Source organism: Semicossyphus pulcher, unplaced genomic scaffold, assembly GCF_022749685.1.
Source record: "Semicossyphus pulcher isolate SPU_LCO1_2020_fin unplaced genomic scaffold, fSemPul1.0.p SCAF_4, whole genome shotgun sequence".
Lineage (NCBI taxonomy): Eukaryota > Metazoa > Chordata > Actinopteri > Labriformes > Labridae > Semicossyphus > Semicossyphus pulcher.
In genome coordinates this window covers 8,714,141-8,733,002 of record NW_027211715.1, presented here as the reverse complement: position 1 = coordinate 8,733,002, position 18,862 = coordinate 8,714,141, and the positions used below count along the sequence as shown (strand labels likewise).

General features: G+C 38.5%; 1 protein-coding gene across 1 annotated transcript in view; it reads left to right on the top strand.

The window, feature by feature from the left end:
• mcf2l2 (MCF.2 cell line derived transforming sequence-like 2) overlaps positions 1-18,862 on the top strand; it is a 123,907-nt gene that overhangs the window by 64,562 nt on the left and 40,483 nt on the right. Inside the window, exons 16-24 of the mRNA XM_069679499.1 lie at positions 2,052-2,118; positions 4,736-4,851; positions 7,384-7,453; positions 8,653-8,745; positions 9,043-9,135; positions 12,127-12,249; positions 14,708-14,788; positions 15,989-16,129; positions 18,331-18,423. Coding sequence (XP_069535600.1) covers positions 2,052-2,118; positions 4,736-4,851; positions 7,384-7,453; positions 8,653-8,745; positions 9,043-9,135; positions 12,127-12,249; positions 14,708-14,788; positions 15,989-16,129; positions 18,331-18,423 — 877 coding nt within the window. The remainder of the gene's footprint in view (positions 1-2,051; positions 2,119-4,735; positions 4,852-7,383; positions 7,454-8,652; positions 8,746-9,042; positions 9,136-12,126; positions 12,250-14,707; positions 14,789-15,988; positions 16,130-18,330; positions 18,424-18,862) is intronic.

Below are 18,862 nucleotides of genomic sequence, written 5' to 3'. Positions count from 1 at the left end.
GTTAAAATAGCTGACAGCAGCAGCATTCCAGCAGACGGGAAACTGGCCGAATGCAGTATGTAGTATATGTAGTATATAGTATCCAATTTCGAACACAGCATTTGACTCAGATCTGATCTGAGTAAGCGAGCTTGACACAGTTCATCACAAAAGGTCAACAAAACAAAGCCATAAAAAGGTCTCCATCTTAATGCTGAATCAGTACCACATGTTACATTGAGAAATATTAGTCTTGGACTCATGCGAACATATATATACATACTATAAAATGAGTCATGAGTCTCTCTAGTTGTGCTGTAAACTATCTGAAGGAGATTATAAATCTCAGCAGACAGTGAATGTCAGATCATGGCAGTTGGTAGTTTAGTCCTGATGCAGCTCCTGGTATTTAAGTACTGAAGTTCAGAAGCAAAGCTCTGTATTTTGAGTCAGTACTTATAGTCATACGAAAACCTCATGCAGTCAAATGTTTGTATTCTGTTTAACTAAGTATTTGTTTGGAGCTATTTTTGTTGCTAAAGAACATCCATTTGACATTGACTCATGCTCAGCAATATATAGAATGCATGTGTTTCTGAGTTGCATCAGATGATGCACACATCATGTGCAATAAACTCATTTAGCGCTTACGTGGAGGATAAGTCTGTGTCTGTGTGCATGAGCATGTGTGTGAAATTGTACAAACCAGCACCAGCACATATGCTGTGTTTGTACACAGATGGGCAATGAGCACACAAGACTACCCCTGTACTTGTGCACATTCTTAGTTGTAATAAGGTTAGATAGAAGCAGATACAGTCGATATAGCGTGGCAGTGGTCTGTAGTGGTTCAACATACACACAGCAAACATTACTTCCATTTCCTGTATACGTTTGATAGGGGGAAAAGATGCATTTGCATTGAGCTTTATTGACCGATAAAACTGTAGTGTGCATCAAACAGCCTTTTAGCACTTCCCTGCAAGCTTGTGATTGCATATAAAATGCACAAAGTCAAAACTTGTGTGCCCACGTCATCAAGACCGTTAGGCATCTTTGCTGTGTCCAAGTTGACTTTGATTTATGGGTATAGTAAAGGCCTTAAAATAGTTTGTAAGAAAAGTGTATGCTTTAATTAATCGTCAAACTTGATGATTTCAGAGTCAGTGAGATCTTTTGTTAATCACCACAGGTCCCTGTGAGTCCTACAGACTTTGGACAACAACCTCAGATAAGAGATATTAAGTGGTTCATCAGTTCCCCTGTAAAACATGGAAACAGTTAACCAGTTAATTGTGAAATATTCAAGGTTGTGGTCAAATATCCCTTCAATACTATGTGGTTGAATGGTCTGGATAAGCTAAAAAGTTGATTCTGAGTTAGGACAGTTGTATAATGTTTTCTCTGTCTCTGCAGATATCCAGTTTGTGTTCTTGAGTCTCCAAATGTCGAGGAAGAGAAAAAATTGTGAAGTATCTCTCAAGGCCATTATCATTTCAGATTTGCTTTGGTGATACAAATACATTGTATTGCCAAACAGTGAACATGGAGCTTCATGGACCCCAAAGGTCTGAGAGCTGTTTGATAAACCCTCCTAGTTGTCTCTGCCAGTTTGATACATCATAGATTAGTTCAGATTTTTTTAACACTGCATATTTTGAAAAGTTATTTGAACAAGTTGCATAAAGGCTTATAATGGATTTGACAGGAAAAAAATAATTTCTCTTTTCCACAGTAAAGAGCCGGTTGTTCTTTTGTCGTGCCGTCTGATCTCACAGCACATCCAAACGCCCACAAAACAATCTCTTCTCATTGAGGGGTCATTACTGCTGTGCAAAGATTGAAAAGCCATTATTTGTGTTTTCATGTTGTTGTCATTAAGTTGTGCTGGTCTCATGTGACCAAAGAGCACTTCACAGACATATTTATTGCCAGTTACTGATCCATTAGTTTGTTTGTCATTTTGCAAAGAGTCCCCGTGAGAGGATGGATGAATAAATGAATGCCTTTTGGAAGAAGTTCTTATAAGTACTGTGCTAGAAATCACCACATTGTTTCCTCTTTCTCCACAGACACATCATGACTGAACTGATTGAAACAGAGAGGCTCTATGTGGAGGAACTGCAAAGCATCATGGAGGTACAGTATATCCACTGGCTCCAGAATGTCCCTGCCCATTTGACTGTATATTGCATCATGGGTTACACTCAAAGACCTGCAATCCTACAGTTTGGGCCTAGTTTGTCTTTGCTGGGCAGCTTGTGAAAGCAAAGTTACTATTATTTTCATAATTTTGGCCATCTGACATTTAATTTTGCCCTCTTTTGTTTTTACCTGCATATAAAATATTTTAGACTATCTGGCTAAACAACTTGTTATGCATATTACCCTGATGGACCTCAACATGTTAGCAAAAATAAGACTAAAGTTCTAACCAACTGTCTTTATTTATTTATGTCCTTAAATTTACACTGACATAGTTACTTACCAGTCTCATAGATATATTTAACATATCCAAAATGGGAATTGTAGTTTCATTAATGCGGTGACAAACCTCTTGTATTTGGGGGTTACAAGAAGAATTAAGGAGATTAGTCTTCAAAATGTAAAATAATTATTAAAAAAGAGGAAACCCTCTGCTCAAGCTTTATGACATCATGCATTATGCAGCGTTTTGTGTGTTTCATGGTTTTGTCTTGTGTTTTACCTAAGATAACATCGGATTCACAACCCATGAAGCAGCATTATGTAGCAACACAAAGATATAGCCTAATACATTTTATTTAAAGGCATCTTTCATGGGACCCACGGTCCCCTTACATCATACAATAACATATGACAAACAACATGATAAACAGCAAAGCACCAGTAATAAAACATCTGTTCAATCATACATGCAATAAGCCAGAGATGTGGACTTGAGACTTGGAGTTGACTCGAGTCACTGTTTTGATGACTTGTGGCTTGACTTGACAAAAAAGAAATGACTTGAGACCCAACTTGGACTTGCAAGTTAATGACTTGAGACTTGACTTGACTTGAGGCATGATGACTCGGGTGACTTGGGAGTGTGTTCATAAGTTTGAATGTTAGCTGTTAAATATAAAATGATATAATTCAGTGTTGTCAAGTGTCTGTCGAACTATCAAGTATGTATGCAGCGCAAACTGGGAATCATGATTGGATGACTCATAAAGCTCCCGGTATGTGACTGTCATGATTGGAGGAATGACTGTCGGTCAAACTCCTCACTATGGCAACACGCAACATCAATGCTACCTGATGTTTTTTCCCCAAAGAGAAGCCTCATCAGTCGTACTCATTACTACTCAGTATGCTCTCAGACCAGACCATCATCATGGCTGTGTCTGTGCCGAGGGAATAAAGATACAATTCATTGTCATACTTATTAAACAGGTTATATAAATTGGCCAATAATATCATTATTAGACGAGCTTCTAATACCTTGTCTTTTTTCTTTATAAAGACCGGTAACTACAGGTAAGAGTGCTGTGTCTTGGGTGGAAAAAAAGTGACTTGACTTGATTTGACTTACTCAAGAAAAAATGACTCGAGACATGCTTGAGACTTGGACCAAATGACTTGTTGGACTTGAGCAAAGATGAGTTGGTCCCAACACCGCAATATGCTACGGAGCATAGCTCAGTATTAATTAAAATTTGATAAGATACAGTTGATGGAATTAAAGTGAGTAAGCTAGTTTAAAAAGAAAAGTTTTGAAGTCTGTTACAAAGTCTGTAAAAAACTGTTACATGGAAGAAGGCCCTGGCACCCATTGTGCTGAGGTCAATGGCTGGTAGTGCCAGTAGACCTGCTGATGAGTACCGTAGACTGACTGCTAAGCCTAACCCTAATACATCTGTACTACAGAGAAGTACTCCCCATGACTGTTAAATCGACTTCCAGATGTAAAATCCTCCTTTAAAAAATCCCTGTTACAGTGAACTTACATACATTACAACAAATATTGTTTAACACTGCCATATGTACCCAACTAATCTCTAAGTATCCTTGACCAGAGGGGCCTGTTTAGTCTGTAATGTTTATTAGCGATCATTTGACATACATAGTTAGTTTGACTTATTTTATACGCTCTGAATTTTTCTCCATAAATTGCACCTTTTTTTTTTTAATAGACCATATACGAAAAATCAATCTACTTCTTCATTTCTGACTCTGATATAACTCTTGGTATTAGATTTTGTTAGCAATTCTTAATGCAAATAGTTTCTTATCCAGTCTTCAATAGCACTAAGATTACTGATGCATCCTTGTGTTCAATATCTGAGTTGATTGCCATGCAATAAAAAGAGCACTTCATTTATTTTCATGAATTCAACCTTCAGACGCTGGGCAGTGTGTGAACTCCGTATGATTTACTGGGTTAAATAAGTCCAATCAATTTTCTGTTGGATTACACAAGCAAGAGGCGTTATACTCCCGCAGGAACACATTGATTCTGACTGTATAGTATATTGATTACATAAAACACAGTAATATACACTAACACACAAAGTGTATCTTAGTCTATTATTCTTTCACATCACTCTAAGTTGTCGATCTGTGGATTGAATTCAACGCTGCAGGTGGGCAGAGGTTAATCTTTGTATCTCCTATTGTCTCAGGTTGAAATGACTAGCTGGGATGTTTCTCTGTCCTGACAGTTCATTTATGGCTAATTTCGCTCTCTGCTCTCTTTTTTTTCATTTCCCCTCCTCCTCCTCCTCCTCCCCAGGGTTATTTTGCAGAGCTGGATAACTCAGAGCTCAGCCACCTCATTCCTCCCTCACTGGAGAACAAAAGGGATGTGCTGTTTGGGAACCTGCCAGAGATTTATGAATTTCACAACAGGTAAGTGAAATGAAAGATCAATTATTTGTTTATTTGTTGTCTTGCCAAGTTTGCCGAGTCAACAATTTTCTTTATCATGCTAAACTAAAGAAAAAAACAAGACCACACATAAATTCTGTCTGCTTACTTGGTTTTAGTTTATTTGTGTCCACTTGGGGGCAGCAGAACAAACTAAACAAAACATTGACATATCTTTTGAAGCTGCTGTGGTTAGCAAAGCGACCGCTGACTGTTAACCCATCCATCTGATAGAGCAACATTAGCATTGTAGATTAGATTTTTTGTAAACTTGATAGATGTAAGTCCAATATTCTCTTTTAGCTAGGTTTTTGGTTATCACAAACCTCTGAGAATGATACCTTGCTATTAAGCTGCTATATGTTTTTACTATGTTCTCAAGCTAGTTGCTAACTTTGTGTTCCTGCTGTTTGGCGCTAGGAAGAAATTTGGTTGACCATTTTTTACTAAAAGGACTGTCTGCTGCAGCTGGTAATTAGGTTGATGGGAGCAGCGAAAAATTAACAGTCACATTGACCAGAGCAGAGGCAGGGATAAATTCTGTTGGTTGAAATAAGGAAACTGGTTGTCTCTTTTCTAGCCAGAAACTGGTGATTTTGGCAGTGAAAATGAAGTTGTTAGCATATTTTGTCACATGTAGCTAGCGAGCTCATTATCATTAACTCTATGATTAAGCCACAAACTACATTCAGGCTGACATTTTAATGATTCCAGCTGACTTTTGGTTGTTTAAAATGAATAAACACTGTATAACGTTCGTAAAAAAGCACTTAGTTAGATTTTAAGAGTTTATGTCCTAAAGTTATGTTTAACGTTAAATAAGGCTTTAAATATGTCAGAAGTCACTGGGGGCACTACCCTTCCTGGTCCTGCAGTATAAGTTATTTTAACCAGAGTGCTTTTAATCAGGTCGTGCTCCTTTCTTTGTGCAGCCTTATTGTCACTTATAAACAACCTAAGTAGTCATGGGGGAATGCTGGAAGGATCATATACTCATCAGGGAGAGTTTATCCACCACTCAGAAAAATTAAGAGAAGAGAGATTTTCTTTTTCTCAATTAAATTGTCCCAAGTTGAACGAAAGTTCATGGTGGATGTGTTGTCCCTAGTTAACCCAAACTTCTTTACAGATGTTGGTGCAGGTTGTATGCCCTCTTTGTGAGGCCTCTCAGCTCTGTGGCCTTGATAGGTGCTGAGACAATTGGTTTACTGTGTCTATCTCACGGATGCTAGTATCCTCTCTTTCCTCCAGGTTGACAGACTGTGATGTTTGCGTCAGTAGAAAGTTCCCAGACTTCCAACAAAATATAGGCCAAACTGACAGCATTCACTAACTTCCTTTAACAAAATAGCACAACAATAATAATAGCCCAAGCTTTGATCCACAGAGTTTATGATCTAATCCTGAAGGAGAATTTTTCTAGCATAACCTGTAATCCCAATGGTTAGGGTTAGGAACAATTGTGACTTTGGTTACATTTCAATACATCAATGTATTAAGTCAGCTGTCTATTTAAAAAAATCCATAAAATAAGAATATTGCTGATTTTACTTTGAGAGAAAAGTGTCAGCATCAGCATTTTTACAATTTTCCAGGCACATTAACTACCAACATTTCATCAAAAACATGCTGTTTAGTTATACATTAACATAATTTGTTGGAGACAGGGCTGCGTATGTGTGCATGTTCTTCACATACAAACCAAAGTGTCTGTGCCAAAAAGATAGATATTGGAAGCAAGTGTCAGCCGTCATAACAATTCACAGACTTCACAGGCGTTCCAGGCAGATTAGACTCCCTGAAGGCCTGAACCAAAGACTTCTCCCTCCTTTTCCTTGCATCCTTTATCGCCATCCTCTCTCTTTCTTCTTACACTTCCTTCTGACTCTCTTTGGCTTCCTGTTTTGTCTTGCCTCTCTTTCAACCCCTCTAAGTTTTTTTTTTTGTATTCTCTCCCTGTCAATTTGTTAGCACTTTCTTTCATCTCTCTGTACAGTGACAAAGTCTGAGGTGAAGCCATCATTACACTGTCTGGGATTATTTCCACTTCTTTCACTTTGGTTATGTGTTTCATAAACTAAAGGGTCAAGAAACTGTTGTGGCTTTAAAGGAATACTTCAGCCATTTAGTATTGCCGTTTATATAGTTGGGAGACTTAAATGAGATAGATTGGAACAAAAGCCTCTCTTTTGTTCACTGCCCTGGGTCAGGCTCCAAAACACAGGATCCCACACTATCCATCAGATGCATCTTTATCTGTCAGCCTTTTTTAATAGTTTGTTTGATTATGACAGAAGAAGAGTTTGAGGCCAACTGACCAAATAAAATCCAAATGAATGGTTACAGCAACTTCACTGAGATAAATTATATTGAAGCTAAAAACTGCTTACACACATTGGTTTCATATCGAAATCACTTAAAACATTAGGCAAGGACTTTCAGCACTTCAAAGGAAATGTACTTCATGTACTGTGTGTACTGTTCTTATTCTGTTTGTTCATAAATTGCTTGCAGGACGTTTCTGAGGGAGCTGGAGAACTGCGCAGAGAAACCAGAGCTGGTGGGAACCTGTTTTCTGAAAAGGGTAAGTGACTTAGAATCAGGGGTGAAGAGTCACTAATGACATTTAATGAAGTAATGCACCTTTTTCAAGTCCTTTCATTTCGGATGAGTTTTTAGATTCTTTTGTTCACACTTTTTTAACTACATTTTATTAATTTTCTTTTATGATTTTAAAGTGATAATTTTCGAAGATTTTCATTCAAATAAATGTCTGTGAAGTCACTGTCGCTGAATGAGGTAACACTATGGTGATTGAGCCTATGGTCCACTGATGTGAAAGCCTTTGCATTTGCAGTATTATGGACTGGGTATCGATGGCGACTTTCGCGGAAAAAATCAAAAGCGGTGCCCAGTTAGTGACACGTTTTCCATCACCCAGCAGTGGTTGGTCTGCCAGAGAGGGTAGGCGGAGCTAAGCGGCTGCTTTTCTTGTCTCTGCAAGTTTTGCGAGTAAACAGTAATCTACTATGGCTGAACAAACAAAGAAAAGATAGATGATATCGATGACTGATACAACTTCAAAAATAAGTGAGATCCAAAGAAAAAGAAACAAATTCGAAGCCCAAATGAAGGCAAACAGTCTAAAAAGGAAAGCGACCGTCAGCTGGTTACAACCGGAGCCAACCGTGGACGTCACACATGCGACACATATGTTTGGATAGCTGGGAAGTGTGCTCCCGCAATTATCGTTTATTGACATTGGTGCCGCCAAAGAGAACAAAATTGAGATCTTCGAGATTCCAACTTTAAGAACTAAAAGTGGGTTTACTGTGGGTTTAAAACATATTTTCACATTTTTAGCGAATTTTTAATACTCTGTTAAATATTTTCGAGGTTATGCTCAAGCAACCCAAAAACAAAGTCACAGTAACTTTTTTTGGTTATGCTTTTATAACCAAACACAAATGTCTTGGACAATGTATTTGATGAAAAAACAGTTGGTGAACACAGTCCAGGCAGCTGTTACGTTATGTTTCCTCCAACACATTTGCACAAGAAATTAGTCATTTAAAAACATATTTTAAAGTAAACCTGGTCAGTATTATTTGTCTCAGGACAGATGGCTCCTTTAATACCAGGCACAGAATGAGTAGATGAGATCTGCCAGCCCGTGATGTGCTGATAAATATCTCATATTCCAGCAACAGCTGAAATTGACCAGAAAAAGCTGAGAGATGACTTAAGGCTCTCTCTTGACTCAGACGTGCCTTGTGTTGACAGAAAGAAGAGCTGCAGGTGTATGAGAAGTACTGTCAGAATAAGCCGCGCTCTGAAGTCCTCTGGAGACAGTGTGGAGACAGCCTGTTCTTTCAGGTAACACGCATGCGCACGGGTGCGCACACACACACACACACACAAACACACACATTCAAGAGACAACGACTTCTAGCTGCATTACCTACCTACCCTTTCCTATTGTTGGAATGGAGTTCACAATATTTGACTATAATCTTTAGTCTGTAACTCAGAAAAACAATGTCAAATGCTAGTTTGATGTTAATATCTATAACTACAACATCTACTTAACCTAGAAGGACAAGTTTGTTTTGACATTAGAAGGGCAGACATTTGTCTCTTCCTGATGGAGAGTGTTTGTGTTTGTGACAACAGGAATGCCAGAAGAAACTTGACCACAAACTTTCTCTGGACGCCTATCTGTTGAAGCCTGTCCAGAGGATCACCAAATACCAACTCATGCTCAAGGTAACTAGCTGACACACACACACACACACACACACTTCTCCTTGGGTTAGTTATGTTACCTTTAAGTCATTTTTAAATACTTACACATAGGTGCCTCTTTTATTTAGGCTTGATTTTGCAATCCTGCTAGCTACCGGTGCTGTAGCTGACGGGAGCTGGCAGCCTACCATTGCGTTGATTGTTGTGACGGTGGTGGCTGCAATGGCGATCATAACATAGTACTTTATTGATCTCCAGAGGGGAAATTCAATAAATTTAATAACATGAGCAACAAACTGATAATATAACATAACATGATATAGCACAGTACAATATAATGATATATTACCACAGTACAATATAATATAATATAATGTACAATATAATATTGCATATTATGATAATGAGAATTATGATAATTAATAATAATTTAATCAAGTTAGTTAGTTTAGTTAGATTCCCTGGCTTAAAACAGTGAGGAAAACTGCACTGCAGCATGTTGTAAATAGGAGACGTTGTAGTGGCTTGGACCCGGAAACAGTTTAATGTGAAGATGTGACGTCACCACTTAACAACGGGATAGTGCCATCGCCTGAGTAAAATACCGTAATACTATAACATGCCTGTCTCTATTTGCATTTTATACTGGTATATTGGTTACACTGGTATATAGGACGCAGCCTACTTTTTAGATGAAAAAAACCCCCAAAATATTGGAAGGATTATGCAAGTACATCATGTTCACCAAATATACTGGACTGCTTTGAAGTGCTATATTTTATTCGGCCAAAATGCAGTCCAAACAGTTAACTTTACAGTCAGTGATAAAATATGTGTTGAGTTCCTGCTGCTTTCATGTCACTGGGGAACTTAGTTCACCATTCTTTGGCCAGTACAGCAAACACTCAGTATTGGAAGAACTGAAGCTGGGCACTCCTCACAGTGAGGGAGAAGCAGATTGGCAGTCGGAGAGGGTAGTGGATGTTTGCGTTGACCATGTCCTGGAGGTGTAGAGATAGAAAGGGTAGAAAAGAGTTTTTACGGTTGGAGAAGGAATAGTGGATTTTGTATCAGAACAAGCGCTTAGCTGCAGATAAGGGGCTGGAGAAAGAGGAGAGAAGATATTGATAAGCAAAAAGGTTCCCAATCGTTGAGTTTCAACCATTTTTTTAAGCCGTCTGTAGGGTGGTTCTCACAGCACACACCGAGTCAGACAGCCACAGAGTCGAAATGGGTGATTTTGCCAAGTGGTGAGATGAGAGAGAGAGAGTCCAGAGGAGGACAGGGTGGAGATGAGAGTTTCAGTGGCAGAGTCAAGTGGCAGGAGTGAGAGAGAGTCAGGTGAGGAAAGAGCTGATAGGATAGATGAGGAGAATAGGTACCAGGGAGCGAAGGTTTTAGAGTTTAAGAGGGGGGCAGGAGTAGAAGCTGGAGAAGACAAGATAATTTACAAAAAGGTTGGTTACCTATGTGAGTACACAGGAGGTATGTAAGTGATAGTGAAAGAGCATAAAACAGGCAATAAGTAGGTTAAAGTGCGGTAAGAACTCTAAACATGCTTGCTTTTGTAGTTGAGTAGCTTTTTGATTTGGTTTTAAGATCTAATTAAAACATTATCCAAAATATGTTTGGCTAATATGTCAATACATTAATAACAGGGTATTACTTTGTGCAATTATCAGGCCCATTAGTTCAGCCGGCTCCACATAATCCCCCACAGGAGCTCCTAAAGCTTGAGCCTCATGAGGTTTCAGTATTTCACTTTGGGGCCACGAATTATAAACAACTACTGCTACTCTCCTCATGTTGGAGTGTAGAGGATAAAGACCCGACATGTAACCAATCTGACACCTAGAGAGTTTGCCTGAACATATGGCACGTATCAGTCATACCATGTCCCCACTGTTTACCATGTACCATGTCACTGTTTCCAGTTGTTGTTGTTGTATTTCTCACCAGGTGTTCTGACATGTCACTCCACTTCATCTACATAGTCCCAGTCTAAAACAAAATTAGAAATAACATTTTCATGAAAGGAAGTAGGAGTTGGGGTCATAAGGTCCATTATGTGCTGCTTCAATGACACAAAGCTGAGGACAAAGTGTCATCATGTTTAGTTTTGTATTTATTTATTCTGTGTTTCTGTCATGATTTAGTTCTAGTTGAGTTATGTTTTTGATCCGTATTATCAAATATAATTTCCTGTTTTACTTTGTCACCTTGTCTCTTGTGTTGATCCACTTCCTGCCTTTGTGTGTTTCCCGCTTCTTTGATCATGTGCCTTGCCCTTACTGTTTTCACCTGCCCCTTGGTTGTCTCACCTGTGTCTGATGAGCCTCACCTCCCAAGTTTATTTAGTCTTTGTGTTCCCCTGTCTCAGTGTCAGTTCGTCATCTGTCTGTCTTAGTGAAACTTTCGTCTATTCCTGTGAAACCTTTTGTGTAACTTTTCTCAACCCTGCTATAAGTTTCCTTGTGGCTCCCTGTTTTTTTTGACTTGCTGTTTTACTTTTAATTTTGATTATTTGTGACTTTTTTTTGTTGGAGTATTGACTTTTGTTCTGCCTTTTGGTTTTCCTTTTTGTGTTCATTAAATCCTATTCTTGAAGTCTGGGTCCTCTCCCCATGTATGAAAGCTCGTCCGCTACAGCCACTAATTTGTCATGAAGAATGCTAAATAAATACAAAAGGAGCTGTTGCCTGGACAATAGGATGTCATATCAGGTTGACATCCTCAACCTGAAATCAGCCTATCAGTGTGAATAATTTACTCTGCCTGACACTCCCGTCTCTCCTCTCTTGGGTTCTCTTCTCTTGTTCAAAGAAGATTAATTCCTTAAAATATTACAGAGGATATGATCTCACTGTCTTTAATGCCAGCTATGGTCCTATTTCAAAATCTTCTTCAAAAAAGTCTTGTTCTCTCTTTTTTCCTTCTGTTCTGTATCTTTTACTTCCAATAAGTCTTTCCTTTTCAATCTTCATAACGGCTTGCCTTCTTCTTGTCTTTCAGGAGATGCTGAAATGCAGTAAGGGCGAGGGGACAGCAGAGCTGGAGGAGGCTTTAGCCACGGTGCTGGACATCATCAAGTCTGTCAACGACTCCATGCACCAGATAGCCATCACTGGCTTTGAGGTCAGTGTGTAAAATTTAGTTGATGAGCTTCATCATCTTTGTGTGCTCTGTAAAAATAAAGTGAAGAATGCAGAGAAATTGAGAAATAAGGACTTTAGCTGCTAAGACTTCCTAAACTTACTTAATTTGTTTCAATGCTATTTAAAAGTTATATGTAAGTTGTTTCTGTTACACTGTCAATTTATACCTTTATGTTGAATTTACCAAAATTAAACATTTCTGTCTTGATTTCTTTCTTAAGATAACTTGGGTTTTAATTCTGGGGCTGTGTTAGAACAAGGGTGTAGGAAGTGGCTGGGCTAACGGTTAAAACACACTTATATTCATCATGGTTTGGATTTTAATAAGGATGATACACGTGTGTAAAGTACACAGAAAACCACCATGGTAACTCTCGTCAAATAGTAAAAGGAAGGCTTTTTAAAAAAATGTTAACCCACATAAAATGCAAGCTGAAATTATGCTATTAAGATGACAACATTTTGAAGAAAACTTGATTGAGTGAGTTAAGAAAGGGAGCCGTGAGAGGCAAGTAAAATAAATGTTCATTCGTTTTTTAAGTTGCAAACCGGAAAAAGATAATATTTTTAAAAAAAAGTTTTGGCAGGTGGAAAATGTAAGGGTAATTTTTGGACTGAAAGTATTCATATTTTCCTTTAGGTGAGAAAAATTTTACTTAAAACATGTTAAAAACATGCCTATTTTTTACAATCAGTTTTCAAAGATGAAAAAATAAATACTAAAAGAAAAGATCAGACAGTGTTTTTTTCTCACTTGCCTCTCAAGACTATATATATGTATATAATAGCTCGATTCATGCTATGTAAGTGTTTTTAAACATGCGATCAGCTCAGCCAAACAGTAGGGTGACGTATTAGTAGTTGTCTCCGCCCTGCCTTTGTGTGTTTTCAGGGAGGATCGAAGAGTCACTGGACACGAGGAATTTATTTCTTATTTAATCTTTTTAATCTTTTCTTTTAAGTAAAACAAAACCAGATGACTTACCCATTATCTCTGGGAGACCCATTTTAGTTGTTTCACTGACCACACACTTGTGATCAAAGTGTGTAACAGACTGGTGATGGTGTGTTCAGTTTCAGTCAATTTAACCTTCAATAATTTTGGTGTGTGTTTAAGATATGTGAGTTTGATATGTAAGGTTTCGGTTGACTGTTTTTACATCTCATATCTTTAAAGTTCTCTTTTTATTTTATTTTTTACGTATCTATGATATCTGACCAGGGATCCTATATCACAGGACAGATATGGAGCTGCTTATAAAGACTCCAGAGTCCACCCAGTTTAAACTCCAGATAAATATTAACTAAACACTCTTAGCTTTGATAGGTTAGCGAGTTGAAACCATTAAAGGCTGCATGGTTAGTAAATCATCAAGAAGTTAGGGGCAGTAGAGGAAGTAGTTTTCCATTCTTAAGATGTCGTCTTTTTTCTGTAGTGAATTAAAATTTCTGGGATTTTCTCTTCCTCGTGTTTTAGGGTTAACAAGCGGTTTCAATTTATATTATATTGTAATATATGCCCCCCTTACCCAGTGACAGCTGGGTTATGCTCCAGCCTCCCTGCGACCTTGAACAGGACAAGCGGTATAGATAATGGACGAATGGATGGATGGATTATAACAAAATATATATAATATATTTATATTATAGTGCACTATCATTAAAGGCGTGTTAGACTACCCTTTGCTAGTTAAACGGTGCAAATTCTGGGAGGTAAATAAGGCTCAAGCGGGTTGTATTGTGTATCTATTATTCATAGATGTGTTATGGAGTGTCATCTCCCAACCCTTTTGAAATCAAGGTGTGCTTGTGTGTTGCTATTTACATGGTGGATTTCAGCCATTATTCTTAAATAGATCAAGCATGGGTTGCCTCATGTAAATTCTCTCCGTCCACTGTGCACCTGTGCTCGAGAACACATGCAGGCCACTGTATGAAATATGTTTATTGCACGGATTGATGTTATATCCACGGATTGAATGTGTTGGCCGATTCCACCCCCACCCCTGCCTCTAGTACTGCCTCATCGCCATAGAGATAAGTTACAACAACTCTCGAAGTCATTACTAAATAGTTTTACATGATGTCAACTGTTTGTGTGAGGCACAGTTGTGATTGGAAGCACTGAGCCTTCTCTCGCCTCCACCTGCTGTTGTCAGCAATATTTCATTTCATCATTATCAATAAAATCACAAAGGATTTGTCTGGAAATCATTTTGGGATTTAAATGTTAGGCCCACCCACTTCCTCTAAACATAACAACCCCCGTCCCTACCTAACATGGATTAGATAATTCCTTGTATTTCCCCTTAACTGCACTTGATGTGCTTAAGCAACATAACCTGATCATGCACATAAATAGGTTGCAAATACAAACTGCTATGACTGTAATGACTGATGCTCTTAACATCTGACTGTCTGTGTGTTGCTGTTCACAGGGAAACCTGAGTGAACTTGGGAAGCTGTTGATGCAGGGATCCTTTAACGTGTGGACGGACCACAAGAAAGGCCACAGCAAGGTAGGACAACACACTCCAGGAGATATTCTCTACATTATCACAGGTCTGGAAAGGCGCTCTCAAACACCAGGATGCCATGCTTGGCATTTAAAGATCATTAAAATAGGAAACCCCTAGGCGTACCTTATATAATATATATTTTAAGTGCACATATTTAAACATTTTGATGTTTTTCCTACCATTCCAGGTATAGCCATTAATTCAAAAGAGCCCATCAGATACCTTGGGGAAAAAAATCGTATTATACGCACACAAATTAGTATCTCTCGCTCTAGGAGGACAAATTTACACAATACAAGACTTAAGAAAACCAAGACAAGACGAGATTAAATTCTAAAATTTTTATGGTAAAATTGTGACACATTGTCGCACGTCAAAGATTTCATTTGGTCTTTGACCATCTCAGTCTTTGATCAGGTACAGTTATGTTTTGATATTGTCCATAAATACTTATGGGGATATACTCAAAACATAGCTTTTTTGGCTGTTTAACAGTGACATGTGTGATGACATCCCTTAAACATATACTCAAGGTAATTTTTTGTTAATTTGTTCATTAAAACATATAGTAGTATGACAAAATAGTAATGTTTTTTCCAATACAACATTTTGTTGTGTATAGTAACAACAAGGTGCAGGCTATGTATTTACTGTGATGGATCCAAGTCAGGTAAGTTTAGAGAGGGGCTAATAGAGCTTCATATTTTCTGACAATAGAAAGAGTGCCAGTGTGATTTTGTAACAGTAACTGTGTTTGCTGTAAAAGGAGGAAAAAACGCAAACAAAAGAATTGGCAAAGTCTTTACAAAGTTTTTAAAGAAATAACCTGAACAAACGCTGATGAGAGCTAAGGACAGGTGTTCTCGGGTGTGACTGCAGATTGCACAAACTGGTGAAGTTCCTGATGGTGAAAGGGCAGAAAGTTTGTTGAAAAACATTTCTCCTCTTCCAAAATGAAAAAGATACGAGATGGGGAAACAAAGTGCAGGAAGCCAGAGGGTTTGTGAGAAACACAGTTGCTAACAATGTGAAAATCATGTAACAGATCATCTCTCACAGCCTCAGATGTTTGCAGTTATAACAACAAGTTTTCACATTAAATTGGACAGAATTACACTTATCACTATGATTGTCATAGTTGATCTGTGAAATGAAAGATGGACAGGCAAACAGATAAATTGTCTAATTACCTGATTTCAGGTAAAGGACCTGGCCCGGTTCAAGCCCATGCAGAGGCACCTGTTCCTGTACGACAAGATGCTGCTGTTTTGTAAGAAACGAGAGGAGACCACAGACGGACATGAGAAGACACCTTCCTACAGCTTCAAGCACTCGCTCAAGGTCAGACACACATGGTGTGAGCAAAGTGTGGGTTAGTTTTCCAGTTGTCCTTTTAATTTGTGTTTGTTACTCTGTGGTGTGTGGCAAAGTAATAAACACCTCATTTAATGTATGGGTAGAATTATGTTAAGTGATTATATGGGATGTGAAGGTTCACTCGTAGTAATTAATTCATAGGGTCACTCAGAGCTTGAGCTCCTTGTTTTGTTTTTTATTGGCTCTTATTCACTTTGTTTCCTGCTGTAGCAGCAAGCAGCTCTATTCAGAGAAAAGGCCCTCATGAACAAACTTTAAAATACCTGCCGAGCACCAAACAGCAGACGGACAAAGTTAATGACTAACTGTGGAAGAAAGTCAAATACCTAGCTTTTAAAGACAAGGACTAAAAGGGTCTCCAAAGGAATGCTAATGGTGCTCTGTGTCTCCTGGACGTGCAAATAGGCAAACGTCAACTCAAATGTAAGACCAACCAACTTTAAAATGTGATAATGTTGTTAGTAATTATGTGTTTCAGCCTTTTCATTCCCTCTAAGTGGCCACAGCCTAAAAAAATTGGAAATGCCACATTCTGAAGTATTATAAAGGTAAACTTTCAGAGCATTAAAACACAAGAAGGCATTTTAAGTTGATCTAAAACTGCAAGCTGTTTTTTGTGGTGTGTAAATGGATGCTGTTCTTCACCACCAGTGGATTTTAGACATTCCTGCACATAAACCCCCGGGGAACTGAAGCTGTCATTGATAAATATGCTGCACAGCTTCTCAAGTTCCGTTTCCAAACAAGTCTACAGAAAGCGAGTTACAAAGGAAGTGAAGTATAAAAGGAAGTCAGTCATATCTCATTTTTCTTCGGCGAAACAGATCACTGTATCACACTTGTATTTCTGTCTATGATGTGTTGAACAGCACCAGGGTTGCATTTAGCAGGCTGAAGAACTAATTCATGCTGAAATTCACATCCGAGTACCCAAAGTAGATTAGGAACAGTAATACAATGATGCAGAAATTAAACTGCTAAATCACTGTCCGAGCCCCTCTCACAAACTTACCTGCCATTATAATTAGCTGATTCTGTTTGCCCCTAAATGTTACTCCTGCATGTGACAAATGATCCAGATTGAAGGAGTGTTCCAGTCATTCACAGGCAATGAAGCTCCAACCCTATGACCACGAGAAGAACCAGAACAGCTCAGTAAAATGAAATATATTTTGTTTGAGAGTGGAGGAGGTTAGGGCACTGTTAGACCAGGACTCAAGTCACAGGATTGCACTGACTGAATGTTCCACCCACAGAAGTGGCCTGGGTGAGAGAAGGGTTGCAGCTTGGGCACAGGAAATTTTAAGCAACAATATATCTGAGTACAAGCATACATTTTGAGCAGAAGAAGAGAAAATCTGCAAACAGGGGCTATTCGAGTGCATAAGTTTTTATAGTAATACAAAATCTGAATGCAAAATCAAAAATTTATGCTCTCAACATGAAAAAAAACACTCAGAGATCTCAAAGATCAGGAAAACACCCCACATATGTTCAACTTATATCGGATCGAGTAAAACAACAACAGTGGTGGGTTCGTGGTGATGAAGAAACATTTGATAGTGTTTTTAATCTTTTTTGAAGAGCATATCGGAACACTGGGGCTGCATGGTGGTGCAGTGGTTAGCGCTGACACCTCACAGCTAGAAGGTTTGTTAGAATGCCAGTTCGAACGATGTGGGCCTTTCTGTCTGGAGTTTGCATGTTCTCCCCATGCATGCGTGGGTTCCCTCCAGGTACTCAAGCTTTCTCCCACAGTCTAAAGACATGCTCGTTAGGTTCATTGGTGACTCAAAATAACCCGTAGGTGTGAATGTGAGCGTGAAAGGTTGTCTGTCTCTGTGTGTCAGCACTGTGGTTGGCTGGCGATCAGTCCAGGGTGGACCCCGCCTCTCACCCAATGACGGCGGCAGACAGATCCAGCCCACCCGCGACCCTAGACAGGATAAGCGGTATAGATAATGGATGAATGGATGGATGGATATAGGAACACTATGGCAAGGCAAAAATGTATTATCTTTCGGATGCACATATATTTTTGAAAATAAGAAAAAGATGGATCGTTACTCAGTTTTAGGGTAATTTTGTGATGTTTTAAATGAAAAAAAATCACAATACAGTTTTGCCGCATCTCACTGTGTCTCCTCCAAACTGTATCTGAGCAGATGAGTGCTGTGGGGATCACAGAGAACGTCAAAGGCGACTGCAAGAAGTTTGAAGTTTGGTACAACGGCAGAGAGGAGGTTTACATCATCCAGGTATGTCTTTTCTTAGGTAGATCCATTTTATTCTCCTTTATACCTTTGCCTTAAAGTATATCAGAGGGAAAATTAACTTTTTGCTCTTTCTCAGATGTAGTCATTTTTATCTTATCTTATCTTAATTATCTTATCTTAGGTTAGGCTTTTGCATTAAAAAGAACATTGCGTGTTTCTACTGTAACTTTGTGTAAATACATTCCTAATGTAATACTATAATCATGTCGGGGAAAATACATTTGTTTAAAATAATTAGTTCTATATTATTATTATTATTATTGTTATTATTATTATTATTATTTTGTAAACCTCATGGTAGGCTTTGAATGATCTTTTCCACAGTGGTCCTCTTGGGGGCAGTGTTGCACTACACAGCTCCCCCAATAAACAGTTTCCCTCAGAAAAACAGCATTAGTGTTAAGAGGCTTTGTTGTATATA